We start from the raw sequence: 17,094 nt of genomic DNA on the forward strand, positions 1-17,094 counted from the left end.
AATTTTTGACTAAACAATTCTTCTCTTCTATACTGATGATTTTCACACTTAAGCAGTCAAAATTGACTGTGCCAAACACAAAATGACAATACTTATTAGAAATTCACACACGCAAAATGGTCAGTTGTGGTTCAAATCCTGATTATAACATTTTTACTAATTGAGTTAGAATTTGTGGTGAATTTAACAATGAAGCTCGGATACTCCAAAACAGAGATGTACCATATCGGATACGTGTCGGATACCGATACTCCACCGATATTCGTGAATGCGTACCCACGAAGTATCATAATTAATTATTTAAATTTTTAAAAAATATTTTATCGGATACTTATATGATAATCTACATATACACAAGAATACTTATAAAATACTTCACATATACGTATCTTAAAAAAAGGTGAAGGGTAAAAAAGTGAGACAATGATGTAAAAATTCAATAGAGATGTATATGATTCAATTTTAGATATGCATAAATATAATTGTTTCTCGATGAACCACTTAAAATTATACTTCTTATGTATGAAGATAACGAGATAGATGATTTAGTTAAACTTCTTATGTATGAAGGTAACGAGAGAGATGATTCAATTAATAGATACAATTTGTGTTGTGCTATTTTAATAATGTTTCTCTCGATATCCCAACATATGAGAATATAATATGATTTATAAGAAAACTTTACATTTTTTTATTTTGATCACATGTTATTTTTAAAAATTTGTGACTTTCATAATAATATAATAATGAAGAGTAATCAATGTTTATTTTCTTCAAATATTTTGTATACATATATGTTTTTGTATAAATTTTTTGTTAACGTATTCTAAATTTAAAAAAATCCACATATCAACGTACCCCGTATTGTATCAACGTATCACTATGGCTGAACTTTGGGCTATTGGTTGCAAGTGTTAAAGGATCGTGGTTTTACGCATATCGAGATTAAATTTGATTCTATGACTGCTTTGTCTCATCTCTGGCATGGTGCACTACAAATCCAAGAAAAGTGCTCTGATACGAGTACTAGAACTAGAACTGGTATCTAATGAGTATAATATAGAAGAAAACAGAGTTATGGGGACTTATCCTTCTGCAAACCGGATCTTCGGAGGCAATGCATTTACAAAAACAACCTCACACCAATACATTAAGAAAGAGCCTAATCCCCTCCTATTCATACATAACTGTCAAACACATAATAACATACTGTGGCATTTCCTCATATAGTAACTAATAATGAGAGGTCAAACACAAGCTAAGCAATCCGCGTGAACAAAGCCTATATAACATCGATATAAAAATGAGTGATGTGTTGTTTGCATTGCTTATGAGCTTACAGAAAATAGGTTTTCTCATTTAATCATCATATAACAAACTGTTGAAATGTCTTTATTGCCCCAAGATAATAATGGAGTGATGGCTTGCATAGCGGAGGAGTAAGCAGACTGCTGCTAGTGCTTGGGATCTGAAAAAATTTATTTAACAACTTTAGCAAAAAGAAATCTAGATTCTCGACTAGCATGGATGCTAATATGCAAATTCAACTAGTGCTAGGAATATATTGCAATCGAAGATATCATATAAAATACAGATACATGATATATCTTACAGAACTATAAAGCTTCCGACGAGAGGGGTTTGGGGACACTTTGTAGCCATTCCTCAAAATAGGTCTGACAATCTACATCCGCACGAGAGAGACCAGCAAGAGGAGTAACAGTAATCTTCAAAAAGAAAAATAAAGAAACTGTTCAGCATGTGTTTATTCATTTAAATTAAGTGCACACGCACGCGCAAACACTCACATAGCCCGCCTTCAAGAATGTGTAATCCGGATCGTCATGATCAAGTACATGTACAGAACCTTTTACCTACAAAAGTTAAGAGATTATTACATCATTATTCATTAGGGAAAGAGGAGGCGAGGAGGATTAGGAAATGTCCATCCAAGTAGTTTAGGATTGTTTAGTCTTCCAGAGAACTTGGCATCAACTTCAGAAGTCGATAAAACTGAATACTTACACTCTCCTCAGTCTATCACAACATATTCAAGTACAATATAAAGCTATGTAGAACTATAAAAAAGGGTGGAGTTCATCTGAAGGTATTAGATAATATGCTACATACAAATGAAATATTAAGATTTTAAGTAAAAAAAAGGAAAAAGGAATTGAACCTACCTCTCTCGCAAATAAAAGATGTTCAGGTGATGTAGATGACGTGCCATAATTTTTAGGTGTATCAGTATCAGTATTGGTCATATCCGATGACATTATTGGTCCTTCTGTCCGAGAGGTGACTTGCCTCCATCCAATCTTAAAGATACTTTTACCCTGCCTTGTTAGCTTGTAACCCTTTTTCCATGCACAGACGACAACCAATAAATTAGTTATAAAAGATTGCATGACAAATCACAAGCTAAACATAAATTGCAAAACTTATTACAATATACCTTATGGTTAGCAACATCGTTTGGCACGTCTATATTCAAAAAACATTTCCCAGGGTAGCTTTGATTCTTTATATCAACCAGTATGGTGCTTATGATTGGAATGCAAGCTTGTGCAGCAAGAGCAAAGTCGTGTGGATTACTCTTTCCTTTAACCCTGGACATACAAATAGCCTTTAAATGGTCAATAATAGTAATAAGAAGCTATTGTTATAGAAGGATATAGATCAAAGATTACTAGAATAACTTATAAAGTGTTGGTGATTTCCAAAATAATGGAATCACTTTAAATCAAAAGTTGTAACTCTTCATGGGAATCATTCATATACATTGGAACTTTTCGCAAAGAGATGCTTAATGAACATTTGCATTGATTCAAATGTATATGATTATAACCTTTGGCAAAATGGTGCTTAATGAACCTTTGCATTGATTCAAGTGTATATGATTATAACCTTTGACAAAGGGATGTTTAATGAACCATAACATTGTTTCAAATCAAAGGGGTGTTTTCTCTCATATGAAGGGTCATATAATGCACTATAAATGCTTGGCATTTGGGCATTAGTTGGACACACAAAAAAAAAAACAACATAATTCTCCATCATTCTCTTACTCTAAATCATCCATCAATTCTCTAATGCATGAGTGAATTGCTGGAACCATAAATCTGTAAAATACTGTTAGGAGATACGCTTGGTGTGGTTGTGCAATACACGTCAAGGAACTCATAGTATCCTGAAGGGGATTCGCCGGTCATTCCTTATTGCATCCAATATACAGTTATTGGTGGGGGCGAATCGAACCTAAAGGTTAGTATGGCAACCCCATACGCTTTGAGTTTGCATGCATAACCATTAATCTTTTCAGGTTTCAAGTACAGCAGCATCTTCCCAACAATCAATATATACAACAAATCTTTGGAATTTATGTGCACACTTCATCATAGTCATCTTCATCATATTCATGGTCAAGTTATTGCAGCAGACCCCCAACACAAGTTCCAACAATCTTTAGGTTCGATTTATGATTTACTTGTGATTAAAGGCTGCAATTTTTGGGAGAGATGAAAGCTTACATTTTCATCCATGACTACGGTGAACGGTAAACAAATTCCATTTATGAATATATGTCGTGGAAATTTATGGATAAATATTTCATATGTGATGTGTTTATGTTAAATTTACATGTGGTTGTAGATAATATATGCATGATAAATTTTGATATGTATGAAATTTATCGTTTGAAATCTGTTTGATGTGAATTTGAACATGAGATAATGTGCATATAAGTGATTATCTATTATGAAATATTTAGTGTTCTAAATGCATGTGTATAGTATCTAAGTAAATATGAATATGTTAGATTTAACATGTGGTGACATATATATACATGATTTAGAAATTGTTCAAGTATATGAATTTTGATGAGTATAGTAATATGTTAAGAATGTTTAAACACTATTTTATTTATGAAAGTAGTGTAGATAAATTGTCAAAATATCAAGTGGTTGCATTAATGATATTATTTACTTTGTGTAAGAAATTATTATCATTAATATTGTGTTGATATTATATGTACATGATAATATGAAAAGTAATGGTTAATTTCTTGTTTATCATGATATTAAAATAATTTGGGTATGTTTTGAATTATTGTAAGTTGATATATGTTCATGGAAGAAAGTCATAGAAAATATTAATGATTTTGGTTCATTGTTTATTCTTTTATGTCATTATTTATTGAAATTTAGTATTGAACATATTAAAACATAAACTTGAATTTAACACAATGAATTTATGATATATGTATTAGTTATATGATAACTAAAATCAAAATGTTTGTGTTATATTTAATTTTATGTGGAGTGTATAACTTGCATGTTTAATCCCATTTTATGAAGTTTGGTTATGACATTCTTTTATGATCAAGTTTTATTTTGCTATGTATGTTTAATGCATTCAATGTATGATATATCTTGGCTAGATATAAAAGAAAAGTTGAAGTTCAAATTGAAATGCATGTTAAATATTGTTATAGCAAAGGTGTAATGACATAAAAGTTTGTGCATTATTACAATATACTCAATTGACAAAAGCGTGTCATGGTTTGATGATAGTTGGTGAATACTATCAAGAGTATATAAGTTGATCCATAGACATAGCTATGAGAATACAAAATCTATGTGAAGAATTGAATATTCAAAGTTTATAAAAGTTAAAAGAAAATCTTGCAATTATTTGACGAAATGATTGACAAGGAATGATGTCTTTGGAAATGATGTTGAATACATTGAAGACATTATTAGGGATGTGGTACAAACCCAAATCTAATTGATTACCAATGGTGGAAACTCAACCCACACTTGAGTAGCATCAAGTCTTGGGTTCAATGGTGAAAGTACACTATTAGAGTAATTGAAGTACTTGACAATAGATACATCCCAAGGGGAAAAAGTACTTGGACCATAAGAAGAAAAAGGGTAGGATGAGGTTTTCCTCTTAATGGACATATAGCATATATTTGCTGGAATGCATACTTATGGGGCATTTTCGATATAGTCTACCTATGTGAGAATGAAGTTTGGCCGCTTCACGGAGTTCAAGGGTTTGCTCTTAAATTCTCATGAAAAGGGATATATGACACAAGGCCTTCTTAATGTGTCATCTTACAAGTCTCTTTATCAATGGTACCGAGATTCTATGTGTAAGTTATGCACACTTGTTCTAATGAATAGTTGGTTCAAAGCTTGCCTACCATACTATTTGGGAATGAGCGAAAACTTAACTTACTAAGTAATGGTTCAAATCGCGAGATACCATTATCTGAAGGCATGGAATTTCCGGATTTATGTGATTTAGTATTTTGAAAATGGTGGGGGATTGTTGGTGATTTCCAAAATAATGGAATCACTTTAAATCAAAAGTTGTAACTCTTCATGGGAATCATTCATATACATTGGAACTTTTCGCAAAGAGATGCTTAATGAACATTTGCATTGATTCAAATGTATATGATTATAACCTTTGGCAAAAGGGTGCTTAATGAACCTTTGCATTGATTCAAGTGTATATGATTATAACCTTTGACAAAGGGATGTTTAATGAACCATAACATTGTTTCAAATCAAAGGGGTGTTTTCTCTCATATGAAGGGTCATATAATGCACTATAAATGCTTGGCATTTGGGCATTAGTTGGACACACAAAAAAAGAACAACAACATAATTCTCCATCATTCTCTTACTCTAAATCATCCATCAATTCTCTAATGCATGAGTGAATTGCTGGAACCATAAATCTGTAAAATACTGTTAGGAGATACGCTTGGTGTGGTTGTGCAATACACGTCAAGGAACTCATAGTATCCTGAAGGGGATTCGCCGGTCATTCCTTATTGCATCCAATATACAGTTATTGGTGGGGGCGAATCGAACCTAAAGGTTAGTATGGCAACCCCATACGCTTTGAGTTTGCATGCATAACCATTAATCTTTTCAGGTTTCAAGTACAGCAGCATCTTCCCAACAATCAATATATACAACAAATCTTTGGAATTTATGTGCACACTTCATCATAGTCATCTTCATCATCTTCTTGGTCAAGTTATTGCAGCAGACCCCCAACACAAGTTCCAACATAAAGCAAGTAAACCATAATTCTCGAGACATTCATTCCGTTATCAGTTACAATTATAAGCTAAAAAATTGGTTTCAAAATTCAATTCAGAACAAATATTCAAGACTTTCGAGCAATATTGCCACAGAAGCATGTTGAAAATATACCAGTCATATGAAATGGAGATTGAAGGGATATCATTAAAGAAGGCCTCTCGAGCTCCAGCTACAGTGCCTGAGTAAACACTGAAAGGGAATTAGACAGAACAAAACAACTATGGAAGAATAATTTCTATGATAATAACTGCCGAAATAACTTTAACAAAAAGAAATATTCAGTAAATCATAAGAGGGTCATTTCAAATTTCAAGGAAATGGAATCATCGTCATCTGTTCATAGCTTAGGATGATACTTTTTTGTCATTTGAAATCAATAGAAAAATTTTCAACAGGTATGCTTACAAAGTTACAAGTTACACCATTTGCTATGAAATGCAAAATCATTTATAAAAGTTCTAATAAGCTCTTCTAAACACTGCTTAAAGTCTAAAAAAGGCGGGGACATGAGGAGGAAAATTGTGATACATACATGTGATAGCCGCAGTTGCTACCCTTATTTATGCCACTGACTACCAGATCAGGTGTTGTAGGAAATAGTGCTCTGGAAATTCCGAGAGAAGTGCAATCAGCCGGAGTACCTGCAAAGAAGAAAAATAGTCGCTGCGACTTGAGCTTGAGCTTATGAAAATGGAAATGGAAGAAAGAGAGTAACCAACTAACCAGAAACCGCAAAGGAAGCAACGGTTCCATGAATGTTAACTTGTTTGACAGCAACAGGGTGAAGCCATGTCACACAATGGCTAACGGCTGATTTCTCGCTGCATACAAATGCATATTAAAATGATCAAAATCGAATTATGTGACCGTCTACATGTCATATAATAAATTGTTAACGTGTATTTTAAACTAATATAAAGGGATATTTAAGTCTTGCAACAATTTTTGAAACAGGTTCAAAGTATGTACCAAACATGAAAGAATTCACATCAATGACCGTTGGATCAAGATCATATAGAGTTTACATTTAAATTCTTTAATCTCAATCAAACGGTTATAGATGTGTTTGACTATATGAATTTGATCACCACGGAACCTGGTTTACTTACCAATCAGGAGCACAGACTAAGACATTAAAAAGATTGGTGTTGACCAGGGATTCAACCAAAGCTCTCAAACCAGGAGCATCGATACCATCATCGTTTGTTATCAGAATTGTTCCTAGCTTACCCTCATCCATCTCAAAAGTTGTTGTATCACTTGGCATCAACACCTATGCAATTTTACTTGTATATATTCTATCTATCATTTTGATATATTTGGTCCACACCAAATTTTTAAATAAAGAATAATACCTTAGGTCTTTTTTTAATAGAGAGATTAAGAATACCACCTAACCTAAGGTCTTTTCTTAATAAAAAAAAAATACTACATCAAGATCAAGTCAATATAATACTCCATATATTATACACAAGAAGAAGAATGGCTCACGTCTTGTTTTACAAAAAATGTTTATTAAAATTTCATTCATACTAATGAATTGGATACATGTCAGAGAATCAATAAAAATTGGACACTAGCGAGCATGAACAACTTTATTAACTTGTTTTTAAAGAAACTTGACATAAGAGTTTATAAAATGTGTATTAAAAAGGATGCCACAATTATTAATAATATAATATTACCAAACATATAATGTTATTTCAATGTAAAATTTCATAAAACAACTACAGGATAAACTTAAATACGTATAATTTTCTATCGCCGGTTCCCGAAGATATCATAAGAACAATTTTCTTCTATCATTTAGTCTAGTCACATACGAAACAGAATATCACCAAAACTAACGCACACCAATACACAAGTAACACAAATTAAAGGAACAAAATTACAAAACAAAAACCCAGTCCCAGCCCCAGCCATTTCAATTTCCATTCCATTATTACAGTACCCACACATACACACCAAAGAAAATTCAGGTCGCGTTAAATCTATCAGTTTCAATTTTGTGGATTCAACCAAACTGCCAGGTCTCCAATTATGTCCAGTGACTGAGTGCACGCCAACTGTTCGATGTTTTGCTCCTGTGAACATTGTTCACATTTTAGTCTGCCAAAACTAATTATCACTGAAACCTGAGCATCTTCTGCTTTTTTTTACTCATAATAACTGCTTCTTTTTCATAATTGTGATCATGATGTTGTCCGTGTTTACAAGAAAAGGCACTTCTGTATACAATCAACGTATCCTCTTGAAGCTGAGTGCATTTAATCTATGCTTCAAGTCCCTTACCACCGTTCCCGACAAGGATGGTGTTGCTGCAGTGAGCTCTCTAGCCGAGCCACCACCTGAATATAATCCTAGTAGTAGCCTTCATCTTTCACCATTTTTCTCCAACTCCAATCACCCTGCAAGTGGCTTTGACATCGAGCTTGTGGACCGCGATGCTTGGGGGGTCTCGTCTGTGGTGGCACAAGCTTGGCGAGGAGGGGATTTGGCTACAGCAGGAGCTAGTAGTTCTTGTGGCCAGCGTGTCATCGATGAACCCCTTGATGCTTGTTCCTCCGATGTTGAGGATGAACTTGATTTTGAAGAGATAGACAATCTGAGAGTTCGTGGTAATCTGTTCTATAAGCTTGAACGCAGTTCCATGGAGTTTGAAGAGTATAATTTAGAATTTCACAAGAAGAAATCTTCCAAGAAAAAAAACGACAAGACTGAGGTAACCAACAAAGCTAAAGCTAAAGCTAAAGATAAAACAACACCAAAAGTGACTTCCAAGGATCAGAAGCTTCCCAAAGTTGATGAATTTGGAAGAAATAGTAAAAGTGTTATACCACGGATGGACGAAATCAATGATTCGTCTTCTGTGAACAAGAAACAGAGGGTTCCCACTTTTAACCAGCTTACAGGGCCTTATCATGAACCATTTTGCTTGGACATTTATATATCGAAAGCCTCTGTTCGTGCCTGCATTGTTCATAGGGTAACCAGCAAGGTGGTTGTTGTGGCACATTCCATTTCCAAGGATCTCAAGTTTGACCTGACTTCTACCAAGAATAAAACCACTTGTGCTGCTGTGGGGAAAATTCTGGCTCAGAGAGCATTGGCTGATGATATTCATGATATTATTTATACTCCAAGGAAAGGAGAAAGGGTGGAAGGGAAGCTTCAAATTGTTCTTAATTCCATCATTGATAGTGGCATTAATGTGAAGTTAAAGATTAAACAACGACAGAAGAAGAAGTCTTTCAGCTCACGTTTTACCTAGCTAGGGTTATGCTTGCTCAATTGCATATTGTCTGTGGTTATATGATGATATATGTGTGGGAATGAACCTTTCCATTTTTACGCACGTTGAAGGGGATCTGAACTTGTCATTCAGCTCATTTTGCAGCATATAACATGAAACAATGCTGCCCGTGGCAGGATTGGTCGCGCGACTCAAGTGGTACTTTCTGTTAGGCTTTTGCAGCAAAAGTGAATTTATGCTCTGTGATTCAAGCTGGTTCGGGGGAATTTTTTGGGGATTGAAGATTGCTAGAGACCAAGGCTACTCCAACTTGATTTTGCAGACTGATTGCAAAGTTTCTGTTAACTTGCTGGAAGGGAGTTGCCCCCATACTCACTCTTGTTTTGTTTTGGTGTCTAGAATTAAAGCCTTAGCTAAGTTCAATTAATACTGTTCAGTTTTCTTGTGTCTTAGAGTTGCTAATCATGTTCCAGACAATTTAGCAAAGTTTGGTTTGTCCATCGAGGTTCAGAATGTAGTTTATAATACTGTGCCATTGCTGGTAATATCTGAATAAGGTTTAGTATTTACTAAATGAAGTTGTATTATATGTAATGACTAATGACTAAACAAGTATCCACACATCTAGTAAATTAAGCTATGATATCTATTCTGATTTGAGTCAAATGTTCTATTTCATCATACATCAATAAAAATCTACATAAATGAAAGTAACTTAACAGAACAGAGAGACAATATGAATTATCATAAGAAACAAGCAAAAAAAAAAAAAAAAAGACTCAATTCCATTGATTTTTGACAATTACATTCAAAACTGAAAGCTAAATTAGTCATTGGCTGTAGCTAACTGCATTGAGAGTAGCTCATCCTCTGCTATAACCTTAATATGACAATCAGAACGAGGGTAAGAGGCACACAAGAGTGCATAGCCACGCTCTACAACATCATCACTGAGCATACCATCACTCTGATCAACTGTGCCACTGATAAGACGAGCAGGACAAGTCATGCAAACTCCAAGCTTACAGTCATGAGGCACGGACAAACCAGAGTCCAATGCCTTTGATAATATGGTTTCATCAGGTTCAACTTCAAGCTGTGTAGTCTTGCCCTCATGCTCAATCACCACTTTATAAGAAGACTTCACAGTGAAAGTGAGTGATGGGTGTGAACCTGAACCAAGGCGTGGTCTTGTGTTGAGCTGAGAAGGATAGGGGAGCTTAGTTGTGGGGTGCTTCTTCTGTCTGAAGAGAGTTAAGGGTGTAAATTGAAGGGTTGCCATGTTTTTGTGCTTGGTGTTCCAGGACCAAATGTGAAAGAAATGTTTCTGAGATGTGGTTGAAAGGATAAGACTTGTGGTTATGGATTGGTGGGAGGGCTTGTGGCAATTTACTCTTTTGTACACACCTGACAATTTAGTTAGAGCCTAGTAGAAGAGAGAGAGAGAGAGTAAATAGTGAAAATTGAAATACATAGGATATGGAAAAATTACTCGAAATATGCAATTTATTGGATAGTTTTTTTTAAGATGAAAATTAAGAAATTTTATTTTTCTTAAAAAAATATTTTTTCATGTCGGAGTTCGAAATGTTATAAAATTAGACCATGATATTATTTTGTAGGTCAAATATCATTTGCCGTCGTTTAGATTATACATTTATAACAAGTTTGCTTTTTATGGTTTTTTTGATAGAAAAATATCTGCATCATGATTTTATTTTCATCAAACTCAGTTAAAAAATATTTTGTGGACGTTTAATGTTAAGCTGATATGTACAAATTCACCGTTCTCAAAAGTACGGTTCATAAATAAGAAGAAGGAAATGTGAGTAAGTAAACATGTTTTATGTCATAAGTTATTTTGGACCTACGACCTTAATGGTGAACGATAGGTAAACACTTTTAACGAAATTGGTTAACCGTGTAAATATTCTATGGTTTAAAAAGATCGATTTGAAAAGAAAAAAAAAACTCATGTTTTTTTTTGTTTAAAAAAAATACTCATGTTATTTATTACATCCATTTCTATTTTAATACTCCCTTCCTTTCAAAATGAGTGTCGCTTTAGTCAATTGCACACAGATCAAGGAATGGAATAAAGTAGTCAAATGTCATGGCAATTTTACTAAATTATCGTAATCAACTATTGGTTTGTTTTTCATTAAAGAAAAAATAATACTTTGGAAGTAGTGTAATATAGTATTAATTGAAGGGTGCAATTGATAAGAAAAAGTTATTATTGCATTGAAAACCGAAAGTGACATTCATTTTGAAACAATTTTTTTTGGCTAAAGCGACATTCATTTTGAAACGGATGGAGTAATATATATATATATATATATATATATATATATATATATATATAGGTGTATAATTGTTGGTAGCCGTCTGTAGTACGCAGTTGTTTGTCCTCATCACGTCTGCTTATCTCGGGTTCATCATCATTTCTCAACACAACGCCAATACAAGGTCATTCTTCTTTTCTTTTCTTTTCTTTTACTTTTTCTTCTTAGTTTCCAATACATTACTGTTACTATTAATCAATTTAATTAGGTTTTATTTGCCACTAATTATCATTAGCTGTTAAGTTCCTCATTTCACACACACACACACACCACCTTTTCCACTGCTTAAACGGTGTGTTATCATCTACGACGAGACGACTGATCATAATTCATCCCCCACCCACACAGTATTATTATTTATTATCATAATTCTTCATTAAATTAATATCATAACAAATACTAATCCTTATATATTTGATTTAATTTAGGCACTCATATAATAAGTTATATATTTTCTCCTTTTTCTGATCATCTCTTTGTTTATTCGTTTTGATTTAGGTGATATATCGCATTTCTTATTAGCTGAATTTGATTGAATTTTCAATACTATTTTTTTCATTTGCCAAGAAAAAAGAGTGGCTTTTTTGTTTTTCTAATTCCTTTGGTTGTGTTGGGAGATTTTACCTTTTGATTGTTATGCTTATAGATTTTCTTCTTGTCTGTCCGTTTTTTCGCAGTTAGTGAGCGAGCTGATAACATGGCGGTCGAAAGGTCTGGAATTGCTAAAGATGTTACAGAAGTAAGTTTTGTGTTCCTTGATGCGGATTTTCCGATCGCTATTTTTTAGCTCAGATTTGCCCTTAACGTATTCTTGTCTGATATTTGTGCTGTGTAGTTGATTGGCAAAACCCCATTAGTGTATCTAAATAGACTTGCAGATGGCTGTGTTGCCCGAGTTGCTGCAAAACTGGAATTGATGGAGCCATGCTCTAGTGTAAAAGACAGGTAACTAATTTGTTCATCGTTATGAGTATTGATTTTGGATTTTTATACATTTTTTTGCTAGAACTAGAATTGTGTTTGAGATTGGTTTTCGTGATTATGTGCTTGTTTGGTTGGACTTATGTTATATATTTGACATGCAGGATTGGCTACAGTATGATTGCTGATGCAGAAGAGAAGGGGCTTATCACACCTGGACAGGTTGGTATAACTTTATAATCAAAGAAAAGTGAATCTAGTAAATGTGCATTCTATGAAATGTTGTGGTAGTAATTTAGTTTATCTCATAGCTGACCATTAATATTTGTTTTGCATGTGGGTTTCATATTTAACTGAAGAGTGTCCTCATTGAACCAACAAGTGGTAACACTGGCATTGGATTAGCCTTCATGGCAGCAGCCAAGGGATACAAGCTCATAATTACGATGCCTGCTTCAATGAGTCTTGAAAGAAGAATCATTCTATTAGCTTTTGGAGCTGAATTGGTTTTGACAGACCCTGCAAAGGGAATGAAAGGAGCTGTTCAAAAAGCTGAAGAGCTGTTGGCTAAGACACCCAATGCCTACATACTTCAACAATTTGAAAACCCTGCCAATCCTAAGGTATATAAACTCATTTGTTCTATGGCAATGGATTCCTGACACTTTGATCAATATATATTGTTACCATTGTAGGTACATTATGAAACCACCGGTCCAGAGATATGGAAAGGCACGGATGGGAAAATTGACGCATTTGTTTCTGGGATAGGTACTGGTGGTACCATAACCGGTGCTGGGAAATATCTTAAAGAGCAAAATTCCAATATAAAGGTTAGTTTTATCTTCCTAAGTATATGTTTGGGACAAGATTTAATCAAAAAATGAACTTATCTACACTATACATGTGTCATTCTCTTTTATATGTTCTCAACATCATTTCTCTTTATGTAGCTGATTGGTGTGGAACCAGTGGAGAGTCCAGTGCTCTCAGGGGGAAAACCTGGTGAGTTATAAACTTTTATGTATTAATGTGGTTTTTCAAATTTGCATATGATTCACAAAATTCTTGCATTACAAGTTGATGTTATTTAAGGATAAAATGGAAGAGGATCCGATTAAAGGGGCAGAGGAAGACCTAAAAAACTTTAGGAGTTACTATTTAAAGTTACAAAAAAAAAAAAATATGCACTTCTTGGGTTTAACTTTTTGTTATTTAAAAATATGCACTTCTCTGAAATTGGGTCATGGATTGATAAGTTTCTTCATCATTTTACCATAGAAAAAGCTATAAGCTGGAAAGACTGTGTTGGGTTTTATCCTGCCTGTCCAAATATTGAAAGAAGATTCTCACTTGTTTTTTTTAGAATACAGTATTCATTGTTTTTTCCTTGTAAATTTTTCTCGACACCATTTCATGATCGGTTGACCTAACTGATCCTTTGACTAATCACCGATCCTTTGCTGCTGTGAATGTTCAGGTCCTCACAAGATTCAAGGGATTGGTGCTGGCTTTGTCCCTGGTGTCTTAGAAGTTAATCTTATTGATGAAGTCGTTCAAGTAAGCTTAAACAACTTGTGGATAATCTTTGCATTATTCAAGAGGTTATGTGTGTAGCCATCCTTAAAAAAATAGTGATGTATGACATTGATTTTTAAAATTTGTTGGAAAATGTTGTCTACAGTTTGATAAGGTGGGAAGATTTCACATGTCCATAGTTTTTGCATCTAATTGTTGATGCTGTTTTGATAATTATTGATACATTGTTTACCTTGACTTGGTTGAAGTAGTATTTTGCCACTTATTGGCCATTTCCAGTTTGAGAACCCTTTCATTTAAATTGTGATATAAACTTGAGGTAAAGCACTATGCTTATCCTCTTCCCTAGGAAAGTTTCGAGTAGGAGCAAAGTTCCAGTTTGCTCCTTGCTCTTAAAAGCACTTTTGAATTAGTCTAATAGAAGTTTAAAGTCCGAAAATAAAATTGTAATTGATGTGTTGTATTAGAAGGATACTGAATATCTCATCATTTTGCAAAAGTTTTCAACATTTAATGTTTCATTTAACCATAAATGTGTAATTTGGCAGATATCAAGTGATGAAGCAATAGAAACCGCAAAGCTTCTTGCTCTTAAAGAAGGCCTATTTGTAAGTTCTAAACCTATGTAGAAACAGCTAAGAGTCAGCATGTTGTTGCCCTTAATATCTACTTTGTCGAACTTTTTTTGTAATTGGTTGGTAATGTGATCTGAGGGGCAATAATGAACTGATCCTACATTTCTTTTTTCCAGTTTTGTAGTTTACCAAACATCTTTACTTTGATATTTTTGTAGGTGGGAATATCTTCTGGAGCTGCAGCTGCCGCTGCAATTAAGATAGCCAAAAGGCCAGAAAATTCTGGGAAGCTTATTGTTGTAAGCTGATTATATCCCTAAACTTTTAGTTGAAGTATTTAGAAATGTCATGTTCCATAAAACGACAAAATTGGTAACATAATCGTTAAGCATACGGTTCAATGAAGAGCTAGTCCCACGTAGGTAGCTTGGTGAGCTAAGGGACGTTCAAGGATTTTGGAGGAGGTCCCAGGTTTCATCCCCGGAAACTAACATTTCTATCTACTAACATTTGCCTATTAAAAAAAAATTAACTAAAGAGCTGGTGCCGTTAAAAAATACTAAAGAGATAGTGATCTCTTAGACCACAATGATGACAACATGAAATTACGGATGTGAAAAACCTTTTTGATATGAAGATTAAAAATTAAGGATTGCGAAAAACTAATGCTTTTTCTTTATTTTTTTTATTTAAGAAAACAATAAGCATATCCACTATTACATTTAGATATGATTGGTTGTTACTAGTCATGCCATCAATGAATTCGGATGTCCTACCGCCTGAGATTCCACATAGTCGGCAGCTTGGAGCTGTTGGATTAAGATCAAGCAGCTCAAATTTCGTGTTTGTTTTTAAATTGATCTACCAAAACATAAAATTACAGCCTTGATCCAACAACTTCAAGCTCTTGACTTTGTAAATGTGTGGAATCTCTATCTAACCACCGAAAGTTCGAATTCAATAAAGAAATGCTGCAGGTGGTATGGTTATGTACCTTAAGAACCCGCTAATGGAATGTTAATCTGAAATATGGTCCTGTAGCTTAAGAACTGGCTAATATAATTTATTTTTTTTGTTTATTCACTTTACTTGCATGATTCTTTAACGCCGATGTTTCGTTATACAAGATTATGGTGCTCATGTTGAGTTAATGTTCCATTTTGACATGGTGCAGGTCGTTTTTCCAAGCTTTGGCGAGAGGTACCTATCCTCTGTGCTATTTGAGTCAGTGAGACGGGAGGCTGAAACCATGACTTTCGAGCCCTGAATCATTGTTTAAGGCTTTAATTTGCTTCACTTCTGTTTTTTCTTGAGAATTTTCATGGATATTGACTCAAATAAAACTTAGCTGTTTTCTGTAATAAAACTTACTGTAGAAAAGTTGGTTGGAATAAATATGGCATTTGAGAGTATATGTGCTGTTTTTCTTAAAAGTTAAGAATGAATGGTTCGGGAAGAATCTAAGTTCGAGGTCTAACTGGAACAAATCTTAGCTAGATTTTACTTAGCTTCTGACCAAACCCTGAATTCTCAGGACGTAATCCCCTAAAAGCCAAAGGTTTTTTTTTTTCTTTTCTTTTTCAAATATTGTTTTTCATATGGCGGTCAAAGGAAAACTATAAGGTAATCGCTCTACAGGTCCCTTAACTTGCTCAAAAGTATCTCAGATTTATTGGATCATAACTACCAATTGAACAAAATCGAGTATTACTTTTCCCACTATGGCTTTCCTCGCGCGCCCTATTTTTTTCCTTTTTACCCCTGGTCCGGAATTCGTTTTCCGGAATGAATTGTTAATGTTTTTCAGATTTTCCGGATTATAGATTTCGGAATGGTCTTTTTCCAGAACTTTTTCAATTTCAAGCTTTGAAATTCGTAAAATAAATGCAAATAAACATATAAAACAGAAATAAAAAGACAGATAAAAACTATTCATTTTATTGATATTTGAATAATACATTACAATAATGTTGAAACTTTTTAAACTTTTTACATAAGAACCGAAAACTATTTCTAATCTTGTTACATAAGAATCTAAAACTATTTCTAAGGGAGCGGGTAAGCTATACCAGTGGCTCCTGCTGATAGGACATAGCAGTAGCTTCACTGTTGGAGGGGAGACAGAGGGGGCACAGGGGCCTCTAGGGAGCAAGAGACCATGATGGTCATACTTACGCCCAGGCAGACCAACCTCACACCCAGACTGACCTCCCTATTGACAGATCATACGACCCCCAATGGATTTCCAAAGAGGTCTCTTTCTATGAAAGGCCAACGATGTAAACACGTCGTTGTAGAAGAGGAGAAGAGGAGAAAGAAGAGGGTGTGAGAAATTG

General features: G+C 34.2%; 4 protein-coding genes across 7 annotated transcripts; 2 read left to right on the top strand and 2 right to left on the bottom strand.

Moving 5' to 3' along the window:
* Positions 1–1,091: 1,091 nt before the first annotated feature.
* Positions 1,092–7,390, bottom strand: LOC146918922 (uncharacterized). Its single transcript, XM_085712150.1, has 9 exons — positions 7,235–7,390; positions 6,849–6,946; positions 6,658–6,766; positions 6,237–6,314; positions 2,456–2,609; positions 2,184–2,357; positions 1,809–1,874; positions 1,613–1,727; positions 1,092–1,468 (listed from the first exon to the last, which is right to left on the bottom strand). Exons 1-8 carry the CDS (start codon positions 7,363–7,365, stop codon positions 1,617–1,619), a joined length of 921 nt encoding a protein of 306 aa, XP_085568276.1. The 5' UTR covers positions 7,366–7,390; the 3' UTR covers positions 1,092–1,468; positions 1,613–1,616.
* Positions 7,391–8,319: 929 nt separating this feature from the next.
* LOC146918923 (Ribosomal L18p/L5e family protein) lies at positions 8,320–10,044 on the top strand. Its single transcript, XM_085712145.1, has one exon. The coding sequence runs from the start codon at positions 8,320–8,322 to the stop codon at positions 9,394–9,396; it is 1,077 nt and encodes a 358-aa protein (XP_085568271.1). The 3' UTR covers positions 9,397–10,044.
* On the bottom strand, positions 10,007–10,660 carry FDC1 (2Fe-2S ferredoxin-like superfamily protein). Its single transcript, XM_085712153.1, has one exon. The coding sequence runs from the start codon at positions 10,658–10,660 to the stop codon at positions 10,205–10,207; it is 456 nt and encodes a 151-aa protein (XP_085568279.1). The 3' UTR covers positions 10,007–10,204.
* Positions 10,661–11,768: 1,108 nt separating this feature from the next.
* LOC146918925 (cysteine synthase-like) lies at positions 11,769–16,170 on the top strand. Of its 4 annotated transcripts, none has more exons than XM_085712148.1 (11): positions 11,769–12,221; positions 12,401–12,462; positions 12,559–12,668; positions 12,809–12,866; positions 13,004–13,267; positions 13,340–13,477; positions 13,598–13,649; positions 14,125–14,204; positions 14,732–14,791; positions 14,977–15,057; positions 15,933–16,170. In XM_085712148.1, exons 2-11 carry the CDS (start codon positions 12,421–12,423, stop codon positions 16,023–16,025), a joined length of 978 nt encoding a protein of 325 aa, XP_085568274.1. In that variant the 5' UTR covers positions 11,769–12,221; positions 12,401–12,420; the 3' UTR covers positions 16,026–16,170. The 4 variants fall into 4 exon arrangements, with proteins under 4 accessions (XP_085568274.1, XP_085568273.1, XP_085568275.1 ...); XM_085712147.1 differs by having other exon boundaries at positions 11,769–12,070; XM_085712149.1 differs by having other exon boundaries at positions 11,769–12,015.
* Positions 16,171–17,094: the final 924 nt, after the last annotated feature.

This window comes from Medicago sativa, chromosome 5 (assembly GCF_051527215.1).
Source record: "Medicago sativa cultivar Bolivia chromosome 5, Bolivia_mono, whole genome shotgun sequence".
Classification (NCBI taxonomy): Eukaryota; Viridiplantae; Streptophyta; class Magnoliopsida; order Fabales; family Fabaceae; genus Medicago; species Medicago sativa.

Coding starts and splice junctions, on each gene's coding strand:
- FDC1 (XM_085712153.1), bottom strand. CDS start 10,660: ATGGCAACCCTTCAATTTACACCCTTAACTCTCTTCAGACAGAAGAAG.
- LOC146918925 (XM_085712148.1), top strand. CDS start 12,421: ATGGCGGTCGAAAGGTCTGGAATTGCTAAAGATGTTACAGAA. Junction 12,669..12,808: donor TGCTCTAGTGTAAAAGACAG/GTAACTAATTTG, acceptor TTTGACATGCAG/GATTGGCTACAGTATGATTG. Junction 13,478..13,597: donor AGCAAAATTCCAATATAAAG/GTTAGTTTTATC, acceptor CTCTTTATGTAG/CTGATTGGTGTGGAACCAGT.
- LOC146918923 (XM_085712145.1), top strand. CDS start 8,320: ATGATGTTGTCCGTGTTTACAAGAAAAGGCACTTCTGTATACAATCAA.
- LOC146918922 (XM_085712150.1), bottom strand. CDS start 7,365: ATGGATGAGGGTAAGCTAGGAACAATTCTGATAACAAACGATGATGGT. Junction 6,767..6,848: donor TGCTTCCTTTGCGGTTTCTG/GTTAGTTGGTTA, acceptor TCTTCTTTGCAG/GTACTCCGGCTGATTGCACT. Junction 2,610..6,236: donor ATCTCCATTTCATATGACTG/GTATATTTTCAA, acceptor TTGTATGTCCAG/GGTTAAAGGAAAGAGTAATC.